General features: G+C 40.3%; 2 protein-coding genes across 2 annotated transcripts in view; one reads left to right on the top strand and one right to left on the bottom strand.

Moving 5' to 3' along the window:
- Positions 1–13,000, top strand: pargl (poly (ADP-ribose) glycohydrolase, like). Its single transcript, XM_061088915.1, has 16 exons — positions 1–117; positions 2,509–2,806; positions 4,412–4,537; positions 5,037–5,114; positions 6,375–6,446; positions 6,532–6,618; positions 6,702–6,862; positions 6,966–7,045; positions 7,127–7,199; positions 8,220–8,295; positions 8,368–8,515; positions 9,401–9,479; positions 9,554–9,662; positions 9,783–9,879; positions 9,967–10,095; positions 10,193–13,000. The coding sequence occupies exons 2-16, from the start codon at positions 2,543–2,545 to the stop codon at positions 10,309–10,311; spliced, it is 1,698 nt and encodes a 565-aa protein (XP_060944898.1). The 5' UTR covers positions 1–117; positions 2,509–2,542; the 3' UTR covers positions 10,312–13,000.
- Positions 12,433–18,106, bottom strand: part of ogdhb (oxoglutarate dehydrogenase b) — a 24,386-nt gene continuing 18,712 nt past the window's right edge. Inside the window, exons 14-23 of the mRNA XM_061088799.1 lie at positions 17,717–17,845; positions 17,478–17,628; positions 17,246–17,373; positions 16,648–16,826; positions 16,482–16,553; positions 15,754–15,879; positions 15,580–15,652; positions 15,310–15,473; positions 13,788–13,942; positions 12,433–13,665 (exon numbers count right to left, since the gene is read on the bottom strand). Coding sequence (XP_060944782.1) covers positions 13,545–13,665; positions 13,788–13,942; positions 15,310–15,473; positions 15,580–15,652; positions 15,754–15,879; positions 16,482–16,553; positions 16,648–16,826; positions 17,246–17,373; positions 17,478–17,628; positions 17,717–17,845 — 1,298 coding nt within the window. The 3' untranslated portion in view covers positions 12,433–13,544. The remainder of the gene's footprint in view (positions 13,666–13,787; positions 13,943–15,309; positions 15,474–15,579; positions 15,653–15,753; positions 15,880–16,481; positions 16,554–16,647; positions 16,827–17,245; positions 17,374–17,477; positions 17,629–17,716; positions 17,846–18,106) is intronic.

Below are 18,106 nucleotides of genomic sequence, written 5' to 3' on the forward strand. Positions count from 1 at the left end.
TAGACTTAGTTCTGTGAGCTGCGAGTCTCTGCGTGTCTACCTGCGCCCAACTGCGTGTTTGACCCAAGAAACCTGTAATTGGCACTATAGTCCCGTTACATTTAAACCCGAGGAAAGGTGAGTGTTTCTGTTTTTAAATCAACTCCATGCGTTATAACAGAAGTTTTACTAGTAGCTAATGTTTGAGCTAAAGCTCAGAGGTTAATGTGGGGAATTGAAGTGGTGGTTCACAGACGAAGAACAACTATCTGTCTATTTCTGGTGGTATGGTACAGATGCTTCGAGCTGGAAGACAAGGCGACAAAATGAATTATTATGGACGTTTGATGAAATAATTAAAACCATTAAGCTTTCCTTATACGATTTTAACAAGTGTACTGAAGTGCAATATGGAATAAAATATTAATTTTAAGGAAATTACAGGTACAATTGTGACATTCATAACCTGCTCATATTGTTATTATTTATTTTTTTAATCCTTGAGAGGTGACAAAGAATTGTCACATCACACTTGTTCATGTTGACATCCACTGTCTGTGTGTCAAGTTTCACAATACTTTAGATATTTTGAGAAACTTTAAAGGGAAAGTCTGCTCTATTTTCAGAAAGGCATTCATAACTTGCTCCTCTTAAATTATTATTTTTTTTAAAAAATCCTTATCCCTCCTTTTATCCTCAAATTTACTAGCATCGATTGTCAGCAGTTTTAATGTTCAGAAAATGATTATAATCACAATGCTTAATTATCCAAGCTCCTGTTTCAGGGCCATTATGTTTTTTTGTTTGCTACTCAAATAGCCCTTTGTGTAAAACCAGCCATAAAATCTCCCCAATTGACCTACCTTGGACCTAAGTTGGAAACAGAGATCTTTTGTATATTTATTGAATATACTGTATATATACATATTTGATAAGAGAAAGTTAAAGATTAAAGATTAAGATTAAGATACATTTTATTATCCCACACACATGCACAGACATGCACAGGAACGCACAGGCACACTCATGCAAGGGGAAATTTAACCTCTGCTTTTAACCCATCTGGTGCAGGACACACAGAGCACTGGGCTGCCGTGTACGGCGCCCGGGGAGCAGATGTTGGGGGAGTAAGGTGCCTTGCTCAGGGGCACTAGACAGGGTAGGGAGAATCCTCTTGGATTTTTGGACAGATCACTCCAGGTTTGTCTTTTTGTTGTTTCTCCGTGGAGTCGAACCAGAGACGAACCAGAGACCTTTTCTGCCCATAGTCCAAGTCTCTGCCACTAGTCCACCACCAAAATCAAATCAAAAAATCAAGCCATCTTTTCCTTTAATTTTCTCGAAATTGCTACAGCAAAGTCACATGAAACCTGACAGACAGAAGACAGACAGACAGACAGTGGGGGTCAACATGAAAAAGAATGTGTCGAAAATCCTTTGCCACCTCTTGAAAATTCAGTGTGTAGAATTTAGTGACAACTAGTGGTGAACACTCATGTTGCACCTGAATACCTCTCACCTCACCATCCCCTTCCAAACATGATAGAGAACCTGTGGTAGCTAGTGTGAAAAACATGGCAGCCTCCAAGACCTGCTCCCGATGTAAATGTAAAGTTTTTAAATATAAAGGGCCCATTCTAGGGTAAAGTAAACAACCATTAATCCAATTTAGGTGAAACACACACTTGTGAAAAAGTCAATAGGATTATTGATATGCAATTTCTGCCAATATATCCCTTTCACCTAGATCCCTTTTTAAAAATACAATTTAATAGGAGCAAGTTATGATGAACATGAGTTGAATTTCACTTTCAAGTACATCACTGGAGTTCAGGGAATCGCTGAAAGCAGCTTTAGACTAACAGATGAAGTGACTTCCTTTCACAAAGATCAAAGGTCGAAGGTCACAGGTCACAGTGACCTTATATGAATCTGAAAACAAGATTATGTAGAAATATTTACACAGAAACTGCATTGGTTGGTGGATGCATACAACTGCAGTGTGGTAACTTTATCCATCCGTTTTGTGATTTCCTACTGAATAAGGTATTATTTGTATAGCGCCACAAATTGTGGTGATTCAAATGTGGTTGGAGAGAGAGGAGAGAGAGACCAGGAACAATTCATATAAAACTAATAATAATAACAATTGTTGTTATCCCACAGCTCTGAAGTTGAAGATACCTGCAAAGAGCGAGAGAGAGAGACTAAGGGAGGGGAAAAAACACATAGTTAGTGACATGTAGATAAATAAATAAATAAATAAATGTGGGGGCAGAGAGACAGAAAGAAGGGGAGAAGTGCTCAGTGGATGAGTTTTCCCAGCAGTCTTAACCTATAGCAGTATAACGAAGGGATGGTTCAGGACTCACCGGATCCAGCTCTAAATATAGGCTTTATCCAAAAGGAATGTTTTAAGCGTTTTCCAGAACTCAATATCTGGTTTTCTAGAGTGTCTGTTATGACTTGTTTATCCTGCTCTTTTTGTTCTATGTTTCCCTTTCACTCACCATCATGTCTTGTCTCCAGTACGCCACCCCCACCACACACACATCCCACAGACATGGCCGAATGCCATGAAGACAATTCTAAATGGTTGAACAAGGAGGGACACCAACATAACAGTGATGACAAAAGCTCAGTCAGATCAAGTCAGGCCACCTCCTCCTCCTCCTCCTGCACTGGGGATGGAAGAAGTTCACCAGGAGGCGAAGGCAAGCGGAGGGAGCAGGACACTGCGTCATGTTGCCGGCTGGACGACCTGAAGAAGTGCCACAAGAAGCTGGGTCGACTGAACTTCAGAAGCACGCACACTGTCCTCGTAGATGTAAGAATATATCCTTCTCTCCTTCCCTGCGACTCTGAAACTTTAGCTTTATATGAAGCATTATCAGTTTTTTTTCAAATGTCCTACTCCACACTTAGTAATATTAGAGGCATTAGTTCACACAGATCTTAAGAACTAATAACCACCAACACAGACCACCTGTTTCAATAATTTGCAATTTCAAAATATACTGTAGCATTGTTGAAAAGCCTGTGGTCACAAATCATTCGCTTTCTGGAATTTACAATCACTACATAACTGCATTGCTAGCCTCAATCCAGCCACTTACACCTGAAGAAAGACAGAAAAAACTGAGCTTGTTTCTTTTTCCATCAAACGTTGGTACTAGATGTAAGTTTCCCATCACGTAAAACATCTGAGCTCAGCATTAACCATCGGCTTACCTGTTCTAATTAGGTTGAACCATAACTGAAACAACTGCGCTTGAGGAGACTGACAACAATTTAGCTGTCATTGAAGTATATAAATCTCCCCTTATGAAACCACATTCAAATGACACAAAGGCATAAACATGACTAAACTAAACACAACAAAGTAATAAAGCTTGCAGGAACCTTGAAGAAATAAACAAACCACATCCAACATCCAAAACCTTAGACTTTGACCCTTTGGAACTAGTGCTTAGTAACAGTTGACACAATTTCTACTATTTCCAACCTAAAAGCAGAATACAAACAAGGTTCTGTGTCATGACTTTACACTTTTGAGTGAAAAAATGGATTTAGTTGGACACCTTTTAATTATGGACATTTTCCTTGTGTTTGGATTTGATTTGTGTTTGTTTCCTGTTTTATTTGGGAAATTCCGCTACTTGTGTTTCCTGCACTTGTCCTTTAGTCCTATTTATGTCTGTGTCCGAAACCACTCACTAATCAGTTAAGAATGAATTCGCCATTTAGTAGTTGTGTCCTAATGTTAAGTGAAGTTTAAAGGTGGTCACTAACTGATTATATTTTTCAGCCCTTTCCTGTTCCCTAGTGTTTCTTTGCAGGTTCAGTTTATGGATTTTATTTTTTGCTTTGCTTCTGCACTTGTTTTTCCTATTTATTGAAATTGGCCTGCATCAAAGGACACCTGTTTTTTCACCTGAACCTGTGGCCCCTGCTTGTTGGTCCTCCAGTTCCTTATTGGGACATTCTGCTCTTCCGCATCAGAAAACTTTCCAGACAAAGTCGAAGACAGATAAGCACATTTTGACACGACAGGGCTCAAATAGTATGTGACATAAGAGAAAAAACACTCAGTCTGTAAATATTGACGTATATTTTAATAGTTACTTTTTATAAATACAGTATGATAATGTCTGTCACTAGGTCAGTATAGAGAATGTCCGTGTGAGTGAGTGAGTGATTGTTACGCGTGAGGAATGTGAACACAAAAAGGGCAAATGACAATATCACTCGGCAGGACAAGGGAGGAGAGCGAGGGGATCTTGTAGGTTTGATTCATAGACTCCTGAGCCGAGTCTGACAAGGCCTCAGCACCATCCCCATCCCAACATGCCTGAGGCCGCTGTCGTGCACAGCACATACATTCGATTCCTTGTGGTTGTTGTTGAACATGACCGTATGGTTTCGCTCACAGGTGGACATTTTCAACGCTTCAGGACAAGTTCTGCCCCAAGAAGGGAGAGACGTGTGGCAAAGTAACTTTGTGAAGATGCCCTTTTCGCCCGGAAGTGTCATAACCATCAAGACCGGATCGAGGAAGGTGTGTTTGAGGCAACACAATCTTTGTTGATCTGCAGTAGATCTGGGTTGTTTCCTCAACTGATGCAGAAAAACTTATCATGTTAGAAAATGTAAATGTATCTAAATAGCACTTTTGTAGTCTTAGCGACCACTCAGCTTAGAGGTATAGTTTTGCCATTCACACACACACATTCATACTGAGCATCTAACCCTAACCCCTAAAGTTGTTATGGCTCATTGTCATTGTTGCCATGGATTTTGTTCCTAGCTGTTGCTGCTAGTGAGCGCCTTTTTATTTATAAAGTAACTTAATATTAAATGTATTGTGTGTCCAAAGCACTTCCTTGAGCCCTTAGACGGAAAGTTCTCGAGATATGCAAGCCACAGACAGACAGACAGACGACTTGTCTTTCATGATTCCTTTTTATTTTGTTCTTAGTTTGTTTTAGATGATGACATGCAGCATAGTTTATATTCGTTTATGATGAGTTGATCTCCTCTGTCTGCTGCCCACCCAGGTGCAAAGGTGGGAAATGATCTCCAAGAAACTGGATGGTCTGGCCAGTAAGAAGAAACAGAGAGTTGATGATGTGGTGGTACGTTAGCAGCCTTCACACTTTTCCCCTTTAATTACATGCATACATATATATATATATATATGTGTGTGTTTCATACCAATTTATTTTCCCCATCCTTTTCTGGGATTCCAACAATTTACAAAACATACATCTTCTTTCTTACAGATACAAAACTTTTGAGAAAAAGTAAAGGCCCACCCACAAAAAGAAAGAAAAAGCTAAAGAAATCACAGAATTATTAAATGTAGATAAATTAACTCTATAAAGAGCTTTATTTATCTGGTGAAATGGCTTTCACAAGATAGTTTAATGTGTAAATAGCCAACTCAGTCTTTATTTACATAGATATTTAGTTTTTATTTTTAATCTTACAAAACTTTATATCATGCAGGTCAAGTATCAGTAGAAAACAGAGCTTAAATTGGACAGCACATTGGACAGATCCGCTTTTCTTCAAAATAATGCGTTTCCAGTTTCCACAGTCAAAGGTAAAATACCTAATCACAGGGCCCACATATATCTTTGCTTTTTAGACATTTCATACAATCTACTCTCTGGACCCTGTTCAGATTTCATCATCATAGAAATATACAGGTTTAGTCCATATACAGTATCATCCAGCCATCCTTCCTTCTGTTCTGGTCATACACATATTCTCTATACAAACAAATACCCTTTTTTTTATTATCAGGAGCCTAAATTACAGAAAAATACAGATAAATATTTGCATGGTAAACTTGCTTTCTTCCAAAGCAATGACACAATGCCGTGATTGAGCAATGCATATCTTCCAATGCCCTTCACATGACTCACATCCACTTTAGGCAACTTTCTTACATATTTCTCTGCAAATATATTTTTGCCCGGTTTGGGCATGGACTGAGCCTCCAGAGTTTCTCCACAGGGGCTGGAAGTGCGAACGCAAATGTTCGAGTGAGAGTCTCTGGACTTTCTTAGGACCTTATCTATTTGACCCCCTAGTTTAAAGTCTGCAGAAAGTCCAGAGGAGCTGATGTGAGAACACAACAGGAGTGTGCGCGTTGATGACATGTCTAACACGTTACAGACGCAAAAACAGACAAAACAACAAAGAGAATACAAATATATAATAAAAAATATAATAATAATATCAAAAAGCGCATGGAAGACACCGACAAAGAAGACAAAAAACACCTCTGGAGAAAGTCCAGACCTTCTTTGGAGTTTCTCTGTAGGTCATGTCTGAAAACATGACATCAAATGTTCAACCTTTCATATTCAAACTCTGTCTGTCTTTAGGAAGTTATCATCAAATGCAACCCACAATATAAAGATCAGTGGACGTTTGATGCCCTCTTCTCCTTAGTCAAGGTCAGTGTCCATTAGTTTGCTTCAGATCAGATTTGTGACGCCTAAACCCTCTATTGATCAAGAGTGGATCATATTGACTTTCTAGTGTATCCCGAAAGAAGAAAACTACTTCGACACACTGTTTCCAAAGATCGCGGCGTTGGCTCTGAGCCTCCCCCAGCATGTGAAGAAGGTAATGTAACTTCCTTGATTTGCTGACTCTGCATTTAACTCATGATGATAATGAAAATGATGGGGGTGTTCCCGTGTTTTCAGGCCATCCCGCTGCTTCAGACGGGGAAATGCCACGCCATCACTCTGTCACAAGTCCAGATATCCTGCCTGCTGGCTAACGCGTTTTTCTGCACCTTCCCACATCGCAACTCGTCCAGACCCAACGCAGAGTACCAAAACTACCCCACCATTAACTTCAACAGGCAAAACAGACCCACAGTCTTACATTTCTGAACACAACTCCTGTACACTATCTCCCGCGTGAACGGTGTGTGAGGTAATTGTTAATTCTCATTCCGGATGCAGTCTGTTTGGAAACTGGTCGGATCGGAAGAAGGAAAAGCTGAGGGCCATCATGCATTATTTCAATGTGGTAACAGATGAGAGTAAGTTGCTGCTGAACCCCCTTTCCTGCTTCCTGTCCATGAGACGTCTCAGTAAAAACCATTCTATTTACATCTTTGCAGAAACTAAACCAGAAGGACTGGTGACGTTTGAGAGGCGTTGCTTGAGAGACTCAGAGTTGCCGAGCTGGAGAAGGTAATAACTTACGTCATGTATTTTATAGAGCATTTAAAAACCCAGAATTACAAAGTTCATCGTATTATAAGACGGATAATTGAAGTCAACATATAAGCAAATGGGTAAGATCAGAGGTTTAAATAATGTTCACAAAGCTGGATGGGAAAAGGACAGGTGCGGGTAAGGGGGTTAGGGTGTGTGTTGCTGTTAGTTTGAATGTGGGATGATGGATGATTAAATTGTATAATCATTTTTTATAAATTATTTCTATTGGTAAAATGATAAACAATAATCATATACTATAAGAATATTGTCTACTCAACCTCAGGCTCCTGACTCTAAACACACAAAGTGATTAATTAAGCATGTATAATGTCATACTATATTGTAATGAAATAATCTCTACAAAAAGGTATTTTAGAAACATAAGTAATATCATGTAACTGTCAGTATAATAAAACAAAGACCTAAGTGTCTTCATTCACATATAAATGAAAAGGCCGTGCGTATATATAGCAATGAAGAGGAATCACAAGACCAGGGAGGCCTGGTAGCAGAGTTCTGTTCAGTCAGTAATCGATCTGCAGAGTTTCTTTTGTTCGGATCATAGACTGTATTTAATGATGGATGGATGACATGACAGCTCCAGTTCCTCTTAAGTGAAGCCAAAGCACCTCATTCACCTTCTGGTGGCTGGCTGCAGTACAAGTCATAAAGTCCACCATCTCGGACATTTAGAATCAATTTTTCTCAAAGCTAGTTTTTGACGTGATCTGCCGGCGACTGAAAGTTTAAAGGATAAAATATAGAGCATTTATAGAATGATGTGTACAGAGAGGGACAACTTTGTGTTGTTGGCATGACAGTAAAAAGACACAATCCACTGGATTCATCGTGAATATACGATATTACACTGAACAAGTTAAAGCTTTTGGAAGCTGGTTGCACTGGGGGGAAAATAAAGGCATGACTCGGACGTATCCTCTGAGGACATTGACAGCTGGCAAAACCTTTAATGGCACTCTATTTTGGTTATAGGTGTGATGAGAAGCTGTCCAAGCTGTATGTGACATCAAAAGGCAACATTGAGGCCAACTGTGCAGGGATGTTACAGGTAAGAAGCAACACAAAGCAGCAAAAGTCACAGCTGTTTCAGAATGATCTTTATATATGTGTGTGTGTACAGGTGGATTTTGCTTCCCGTTGGATTGGCGGAGGTGTGCTAGGCTCCGGACTGGTGCAGGAAGAGATCTTGTTCCTAATGAATCCAGAGCTGATAGTTTCCCGCCTCTTCACTGAGCGACTGGCGGACAATGAGTGTCTGATTGTGACAGGTAGTAATGAAATTATGAGTTAATGGACGAGTTAGATGACAGAACCATCTCAGTTTTGATGCAGTTATTGAGCAAAATTAAGTGATATCGAGCAAAACATTTTAAATGCCTTTTTCTGTGTAACTTGAAATTATTTGTTTTTTTCGACAGTTTTTTATGCTTTAATTATTTATGAGTTATTTTCACAAGGCAGGGGAAGCACCATATCACCTACAGCAATGTCAAAGGGCAGAAAAAGAGAAAGGAATTATAGGGAAGCGAGGGATAAATAAAGACTAATGAGAAGCAAGAAAGGAACAACAACAGCAAAGCAGAAAAACTAAACAACATCAATAAATATAGCACCCTTAAAAAGGAATGGGTTCTTCTCAGGCTCAGGCGTCATCCCTCCACTAAAAGTGGTGGAAATCAGTTAAGTCGTTTTTGAGTAATCCTGCTGAAAAATAAACAAATAAACCAACAGAACTGGAAGAGAAAAATCAAAAGAAATCCCAAAGTTAACTTGCATACAGACTTGAGCTCGATTAAGAGCTTTTTTTCTTTTCTTCCAGGCTTACTCCAGAAATCTGGCTACTTAATATGTTAAACAGGCAACTGAATCTATGTCATTCAGACTGAACATTGGACTGATCTACTTTTCTTCTTTTAAATTGAAGAATGGTCCAGCAAGCACCAAATCCGCCGCAGAAAATAATCCCCACCATTGTCTCCTGTTTGTTGGAAAAGGAAATATTGTGCAGCTCTTTTCGGAAATTACTGGGCCATTTAGGGGTTTTATTATTTTGTTATTTATTTTTAAGATTTACATGGTAGTAACAGGTGTTGATTTTGGTCTTTTTATGTTAAAAAAAAGTCTCACAGTTTGCATTAACGTCTCTGTCTCAGGCTCTCAGCAGTTCAGCCAATACTCTGGTTTTGGAGACAGCTTTCAGTGGGCGGGGCCTAATGATGACAAACTGAAACGGTATGAGCAGGCACTTTTTGTATTTTACAGAATTTGTTTGTTTGTTTTTCTGAAATGTTATATCATCTTTGCAGGGATGAGTGGGGCCGGCTGCAGAGGCAGATCTTAGCCATTGATGCTCTGCAATTCAAAAACCCAAGGGAGCAGTACCATATGACCAAGGTCACACGAGAACTGAACAAGGTCGGTTTTGTCTTCACGTGTTTTGTTAATTTTTGGGGAATTGGGACATGATGCTGCTGTTGTTGGAATTTGTATATGCTTCCACTACTGTTCTTACATGGTATTATTGTGTCCTTGAAGGCATTCTGTGGATTTAAAGGACATGGGGATGATGAGCCAGACATCGCCACGGGCAAGTGGGGCTGTGGAGTCTTCAATGGAGACCCTCAACTCAAAGGTTCGTAAGCGTTATGTGACCCCATCAGTCACATGAATAAATATATAAAACATTTGTCATGAGGCTTTTACTTCACTTCATTTTCAGCTGTGATCCAGCTGATGGCTGCAGCAAAGGCCAAGACAGGACTGGCCTTCTTCACCTTTGGCGATGAAGAACTGGCAAACGGCCTGAAGCAGATCTATCACCTGATGGTCACAGAAGGGATTACAGTTGGTGAGAGTTCCCCCGCCCCCCCCCCCCCCGTGATATTTTCAAATGTTGTTTCTCGTTTATTGGCTGGTGAATTCTTTCTCAAATTGCTTCATCACAGAGAAACTGTACGGACTTCTGGGGGACTACTGTGCTGTTCAGCAGGCCACCAGCCACTCGCATGTGGATCTGTTCAAGTTCATCAGAGACAACATCAGCTGTTCCAGAAGTCTGCTGTGAAGTCAGATTCATGTCCACGTCTGCATCTGATTTGCACGAAAATATAGCGGCAATGTTTTTGTTGCAGAAATTAGCAAGCTTCGAAATCATATCTTATGTTATACAGCAGTTATGATTATTTCACATAGAGAAAGAGAAGTTCACCAAAACGACAAACCCACGTGATCGCCACAGGACGCAAATGTTTTATTCAACTCCTCGCTGGCTGATTGGAAGTGAACAGTTGTTGAATGCTCGCCACTCGAACATTTGTGTATGTGTAAAAATAAGACGTCGAGGGGGCCAATTCAATTTTTAGATTTTGTTTTGAATTCTTAAAAATTGAGAAGGCAATAGCAATAGAGTGTAAACTAATGAATTATTATTAATGTACTAAACTTATTGAAAATTACAATATGTTCACTGAAGGAGGCTGAGAGCCGTAGTCACTTAAAGGGACTCTTACCTTTGTTGCATTTGAGAATTACAGCACATTCGAATCATCCCGCCTTCCTCCAATGCCCCACCCCCTCGTTCCCATCCGCGGTGTTTTTTCTTTTGTTTTTCCCCCTGGGAGCGGCTGTTTCAGTACGCCGTGGACCACTTTGGTCTGCCATCGTCAGTCGCTACGGTCGATACGGTCGCTACTCGCTACTGTCTGCCGTGGAATCAAAACAAACCCTATAGTTGAGGACGCGCCTTGATGACGCGGGCCCGAATGCGCGACAAGAATCAGACGGGCTTCCTGTCTGTTTCCATGCAGCAAACAGACAGGTCTGTCGGCCAATAAGGTCCTTCGGTCCGAAGAATTTTATTGGTTGAAGTTTTCACTAAATATTACGAGAGTGAAATAATTGTTTGCTTTAACTCCTGGTGGGTCTGTCTTGCATTTTAGAGTGTCATTACCTTATTAATACCAATTTAACCTTATCCACAAAAAGTGTAAAAATGCAACAAAGGTAAGAGTCCCTTTAACATGTTAAAGGGATAGTTTACAGAAAAAATGTAAATGCCCTCGTCTACTCAGCACTACGCCGATGGAGGGGTGGGTGAAGTGTTTGAGTCCACAAAACACGTCTGGAGTTTCAGGGGTAAACAGTGTTGCAGCCAAATGCAGTACAATTGAAGTAACCGGAGACCAGACGTAATAAAACAGCGAGAAGTAATGATTTACAATGTGTACTCCAGCAGGTAATTCACCATCTCAACCTGTTGGTGTTTTCGAGAAAATGGATAAAGAACTAACTCTTAAAGTCATAATCTCACAACAGTGAGTGGATTGATGAGAAGATTTCACCAGAAATGCTTTGTAGGGTTTTATCTCCCCAAACCAGACCCCTCAAGTTTCAAGTTTCAAGGTTCAAGTTTATTTTTGATTCCGGCCATACCTGTAAAACATACAGTGGATTAAAACAGTTAAAAGACTATGCAAGAAAGCAGCAGTTTTAAAAGACAAGTGCAATTAAGTGCTTGAATTAAAATGATTTAAAAAAACAGTTTTAAGTAGTATTAAGTGCACAATAATCACTGTTTGAATATGTATAGTAAAAGGAGATTTCATGGCAAATGTTGAGTTATCCAGTAGAATCACTTTAAATTAACCACATTAATGTCTATAGATTTATTCATTATATTTATAATTCGTTGCTTGACACAATACACGGATAAACTACTTTTGTGACAAATCAGTGAAAAGGAGACCAGCGGCCGTAAGCACAGGACATCTCCCCTTACCAGTGCCCCTGAACGCAACCTCAATAATCCCAGCCGTAATGAAGAAAACAGAAGATACTGATTTGATCTTGTTTGGGACAAAAGCAAAAATCAGGACAAGTTGCAGAAGGATATTATTTATTTTGTAATAATTGTGACTAAAATATGGAATTTCGAATTATTCTCAAATTGTATTAGATTTCTGGGACTATCATCTTATGACCTCCTTGGAGCTTGTGACCCCTAGTTTAGGAATCACTGGTCTGGATTGTTGTGATAGAACAATAACATTATTCTCCTCTAAGTAAACTGATACCAAAGCGTTGTCTGGTTTGTTTCAAGTGGATGTTGTGGTTGTAAATTACACTGCAGTGCTGATTTACACTGACTGAACCCTGCTCTGTTGCATTCATAATAAGTCTTGTTAAATCAAGCACAAAAAAAATCTTTATTTGTTAAAAACAATCAAACGTACATTTTATGAAAATAAATACATCCTTCCATTCTGAGGAGCTGAGGATTCTCAAGTCTCAATTCTCGCAAGTATTCGGTTACATTTGGCAGAGACAGGTGTTTACATTTATGTGGAGGGACGGTCAGGAAACTGGAAATAGGAAATGGGAAGAATTGAAGCATAAAATAAAAATTGGGAAAAGAGGTGAATTAATAAGAAGTCAAACAGTGGTGCCTCCTTCCTGAGATCACACAGGAGACACTGCTCAAGTTGTCACATTTTTAGGATTAATATGCAGACACACGTTCCCTACAAATGGCTCCCGGTTTCAGTTCAATATTCAGCCGTCTCGGCTCATCGTCTATATTTTGTTTTCTTCTTTCACCAGAGAGCAGGGTTGCATGGCGGTCGTCATCACACTGTTTAGAGACATTCCAGTTAGATGCTTGGGGAAATATAGCACACTTTAGATCGATGTTTAATACCTATGACACTGTAAACTGACATTTTTACACTTGAACAGATTAAACACATGAGGTATAACTTGTGAGTGAGCTTTTCAGATTTTGTTGCCTTTGGACTTCCTGTCCCGTCCTGTTTCAGTCTCTGTGCTAAGCTTACCTGAACAGCTGATATAAAAACATCTTCTCTTCAAAGAAATTGAAAGCTTTTTTCTCTGTTCCTTTAAAAAAAAATCTTCATTTCATAAGCATTTTTCCCCTTACAGTCCCAAAGCAATTATTTTTATATTAATAAAATCGTAAAAAAATCAAACACGTAAGCTAAATCTCTTTGTCTTGAAAATTCATTTTGTATAAAGTTATACATTCAGTTATGCAGGTTATCTCATAGTTTCTTAACAGTAGTGTCCATCACTGTGAACATGAGGTTGTCATATTAACAGTGTTTGAAGTCAGTAGGTCATTGTGGGTTGTGTTTAAGGATTAGACCTGTTACCAGGTCTGACATGGGAAGAGTGAGGAAAAAAATCCATCAATGCAAAGGAGGGAGAATAAAGTCTGTGTGGGGGGGTCACACAGTCTGATGTGTGTTGTTGGTGAGTGTAGGGAGTGAACTGGACCAGTCACTACACTTTTCCTGCGAATGCCTCCAGATTGAACGCTGTGTCCAGTAAACGCTGCAGCTCCATGACGTGAGTTTGTTTGTTCCCAGTAGCTGGAGCTGCAGCAGGATCACGTCCAGCATACCTGCAGCACACACACACACACACACACACACACATGCTGTTAGCAATAATACATTCACAGAGTCGTCTAAAATCCCACTTGCTTTGCTGTTTACTATGTAAGAAAATGAAATAAGAGCTGACCAGATGGGACGGGTGTGGTTGATGGTGGTACTGAGGCGAGGATTGACGTAGTAATAGTAACCCTGGTTCTTGTGCTCTTCCTGACACCAAACGAGATCAGCCTTTGCGTAGCGGTCAGTCTCTGCTTTCACCAGATCGAAGGGGAACGGTGAGAGCTGTAAAGAGAAAAAAGTATTATGATTTCAAACAAGTTGGTTGCAAAAGCGCATTCACACATACATTCATGCATTGCATCTATTGGCAGCACTTATTTATATTTCCATCTATTTACTCTTTCAGGGGCAATTGGGGCTCACTATTTAGATCAAGCATGCGGAATGGGAAAGACTGGGATCAAACCGCAGACTCTCTGATTATAGGAAGACCCGCTCTCCCCCCTGAACCACAGCTGCCCAGCCCTCTGGAGCCTTTGTGTGTTTAAAATGTATTTATTTTATTTTTGGGGTAAACAGAAGCAGAATATTACTTCACTTTATTTGTTTATTCCTGCAGTGAAGGGACATTTCAGGCAGCAGTCTTTCATCAGAACTGACTACACTGGGTTACAACCAAGCTCAGGTGAGCTGTATAACAGTGCAGCAATCGACCGACAGGAGGTCTCCCAGGCAACACTCAACACACAAAGATGGCGCGAACAAGAAAAAACAGACCTTACTTAATAAAGATCATATCACAATAATTATATAGCTAAGAGAATCCACACATGAAAGTAAATAAAAAACTTGTTGCGTTACATGTGATTCTGCCTTTAACAAAAATGTTATAAATTGATCAGGGATATGTTTTTATAAAAAAGTTCATATTAAAACACGTCTGTTTTTAGTAGATGCAACCACTTCTACTACTGTTAGGTCATGTGAAGACAGAACAGTGGCTGTAAAAGACTTTGAGAGACACATTTACTTTTGTCCTTTTTTTTCTTTTCCCACAGTTTTGTTACTTTAAAGCTTTTCGCTGTAGACTGGTTTCTCTAAAACAGACTCGTCTGTCAGTCAGTTTGATTCCTCTGTGCCTAACAACTGTAAGGGCTCAAAATGTACTTTTTCTGAAACTAATTAGGTTAAATAAAACATTTAAAAAGCAGGAGTGACCACAAATGTGTTGGACGTGAGTGCAGAGAGAGTAACAGTCATGTTCATCTTCAGGTACAATGAATATTTGTGTTCTGTGTCAAACAACTATTGAAAATAGATCCTTGGCCCTGACAGGAAGGTCAGGCCGTCACCAAAGTCTTCACCCTCCTGCATCATTGCTTATCTATGAAAGATTTCACGGTAAATTGGCCTGTATATTGAACCATCTTGTTCCGGAACAAAATGCGTGCCAGACAACATTACCATCCTCAAGGGAAAAAGCAATGGACACATTTCCTCTCTGAGATTTTAGTTCACTTCACAAAATTTCCCAATCCAGCAAGCCTACAAACTCAAGTTTCAATGAAAGATGGCGGCAGTGAGGTGTTGTTGTCATTGAGTTTGAGTGAATAAGCTTGAGGCTGAGTTTGCAGAGACGCTGACGTTACCTGTTCGATGCGGACAACTACTACATCATCGTCCATGCCTCGGTTCTTGCGTTCCCGTGTCAGCTCGTAGTAAATCTTTCCACTGCAGAAGATTACTCTCTTCACCTTCTCTGGGCTGGCAGCTGCAGGCCCGACATCTGGGATTATACGCTTGAAGTGGGTGCCTGCAGGATGGGAAACATAGGTTGAAACTCACAATAACACACAGAGAAACTGTAGGTCGTTTTTTTTTCTTGAATTGCTAGCTCTTCTTTAAATGTCAGCACTCACCCAGCAGCATGTCATCGAAGCTGGACCTCGCCTCTGGGTGGCGCAGCAACGACTTGGGTGTGAACACAGTCAGCTAGAGTTAAAGAGATACAAAAGAGGGCACAGAGAATGATCAGTGACTTAAACTACATTATCTCGTGTTCTGAATCACGGTGTATTGATGGTATCACTTACAGGTTTCCTGAAGGGCAGCAGGATCTGTCTGCGGAGGACGTGGAAGAGGTTTGCAGGAGTTGAGCAGTTGACAATGATCCAGTTACAGTCGTAGAGCTGACGCACCGAAAAGTCCTCTGACAGTTTCTGACAAAGAGTCAAAATTCAGAAGTAGGTCAAACATTCACTTTTCTGTCAGTTTACTTCTACTTGAGGTTTATTCCTGTTTTATGTTTTAAAACTGAGAATGTGATGAGTGAGTGTGACGTTGTTATAGATTCCACAGTATCAGTGGGCTACGTCTTCCTAGTTTCTTATATTTTATGTTGAACAGGAGGTCATCGCAATTTTAACCTTTTCAATCTTTTGACGACCAAAATCAAATATTTCATCTTTGAGTCCAAGTGAATATTTTTTTTATCAAATTCAAAGACATTCCCTCAGGGAGTTCCTGAGATGTTGCATTCACAACATCAAAAACTTGATTTGTAAGGTCACAGCGACTGTGACTTTTAACCATAAAATGGCATCAATTCATCCTCTACTCAAATGTAACAGTTGTACCAAATTTGAAGAAATTTCCCAAGGTGTTCTTGAGATATTGTGTTCACAACAATGTGACAGACTACACAAAACACAACGCTTCCGGTGACAAGGGAAAAAACTGGATCTGATCTGACTGAGAACCAAATAAAGGTTATATTAAGTGGTGTAGTAAACTGTGTCAACATTGTGTCCTGCAGACTCACAGGGAAAACATCAGGGTCATCGTTGCACATCTGCAGAAACCTTTCGGGACGGGCAGACGAGTGCTCTGGGCCCTAAGAGAAGGTTGGACAAACAGACACTGAGATAATTCAGATTGAGAGAAAGAGAAACGAAGAATGTGACCGATCAAGTTTTCACAGTTCCTACCATTCCCTCCATGCCGTGGGGTAGCAGCATCACAATGCCGTTGTGTCTGACCCACTTGGCCTGACCTGAGCTGATAAACTGGTCGATGATGCACTGAGCTGTGTTGTTAAAATCTCCAAACTGGGCCTCCCACAGGACCAGGGCGTTGGGACTGGCCATGGCAAAGCCCAATTCAAAACCTGCACGCAGAGGAGAACAAAGCAGGTGCAAAACAGAACAGGTTCAGAATATTTGTAGTAACACTTTTATCTGGTCAGATAAATCAGTAAACTAATAACCAAATATCAAGCTCATGGTGGTGCCAATTGGAAAAATAAACAGCATGGTCATTTGGCCCCCAGGGACCATGCATGTCTGAAGTAAATTTAAGGGCAATCCTTAAAATAAATTTTGAAATATTCCAGTCTGGACCAAGACCATACCTTGAGCCATGGTAGCCTACCAGTGAGAACGCAAACATCATTGATTTGATGTCTGGTGCCAACCTTTAAACTCTATGTTGCCGTGCTGTCAGCCCTGAGGACTTCCCTAATGGATGGTTCAACTATACTCCAGTAACGAGGCAATTGCTGAGAGTTTGTGCATAAATAATACTCACCCAGTACTCCATATTCAGATAGAGAACTGTTGCAGACAGTGTAAGGAGCTTGATCAGGGGAGATGTAGTTCATGGGGATGCAGATCTTCTTGTCAACGTTCTGGTCGTGAAGAACATGGTGTCGATGGCTGTGAAGAAAATCCGAGAAAATTTAGTAAAATCATCAATCATACTATGTAGTAGCCTTGATTACAGTTGGTATAGGTGAATTTGACTTTTGCTTCGGTTGTACCTGAATGTGCCCCTCTCCACATCCTGCCCACTGAGACGTACGTGGATCCCTTCTTTGAGCAGGGAGCCGAAGGCCATATACTCGCCCAGAGCCCAGTCACACACTCGCTGACTCACCATGTTTGCACGGCCCTTTAGGATACGACTCAGACCTAAAACATGAACACAAAGTCAGAAAGATATATTACAGAGCTTGTTCAGGGAGAATCCATTAAAAAAGTAAAAGAGAGCAGGACGTACCTCCATGAACGGTGAAATCTTCCATTGGGACAGAGGCAGCGATGTTTCCGATGTGGCCGAGTTCCTCTTCACTGATGCCAGTCGAAAGGCAGCTCATACTCTTTGGTTGACCCTCCGGTGTGAAAAAACCTTGACATACAGTACATGACACAGCTCAGCAGATGCGAGACATGACCGATATAATCCAAAAATGGGCGCCACACTCTGTAGAACTGATCTACACTGTGATGTATGATGTTGGTGAGATATTCTAAAGGGATCAATTCATAAATTATTTTGCGCCAACCACAGACAGAAGGGACCTTGTCACTAATCCACTGCACAAGAATATTTTTCCTAGCTGCAAATGTTAAAATATTATACAATCTTTTGTTGACTGCTGTTTTCAAA

This window comes from Limanda limanda, chromosome 1 (assembly GCF_963576545.1).
Source record: "Limanda limanda chromosome 1, fLimLim1.1, whole genome shotgun sequence".
Taxonomy (NCBI): domain Eukaryota; kingdom Metazoa; phylum Chordata; class Actinopteri; order Pleuronectiformes; family Pleuronectidae; genus Limanda; species Limanda limanda.

Coding starts and splice junctions, on each gene's coding strand:
- pargl (XM_061088915.1), top strand. CDS start 2,543: ATGGCCGAATGCCATGAAGACAATTCTAAATGGTTGAACAAGGAGGGA. Junction 4,538..5,036: donor TCAAGACCGGATCGAGGAAG/GTGTGTTTGAGG, acceptor CTGCCCACCCAG/GTGCAAAGGTGGGAAATGAT. Junction 10,096..10,192: donor CACAGAAGGGATTACAGTTG/GTGAGAGTTCCC, acceptor GCTTCATCACAG/AGAAACTGTACGGACTTCTG.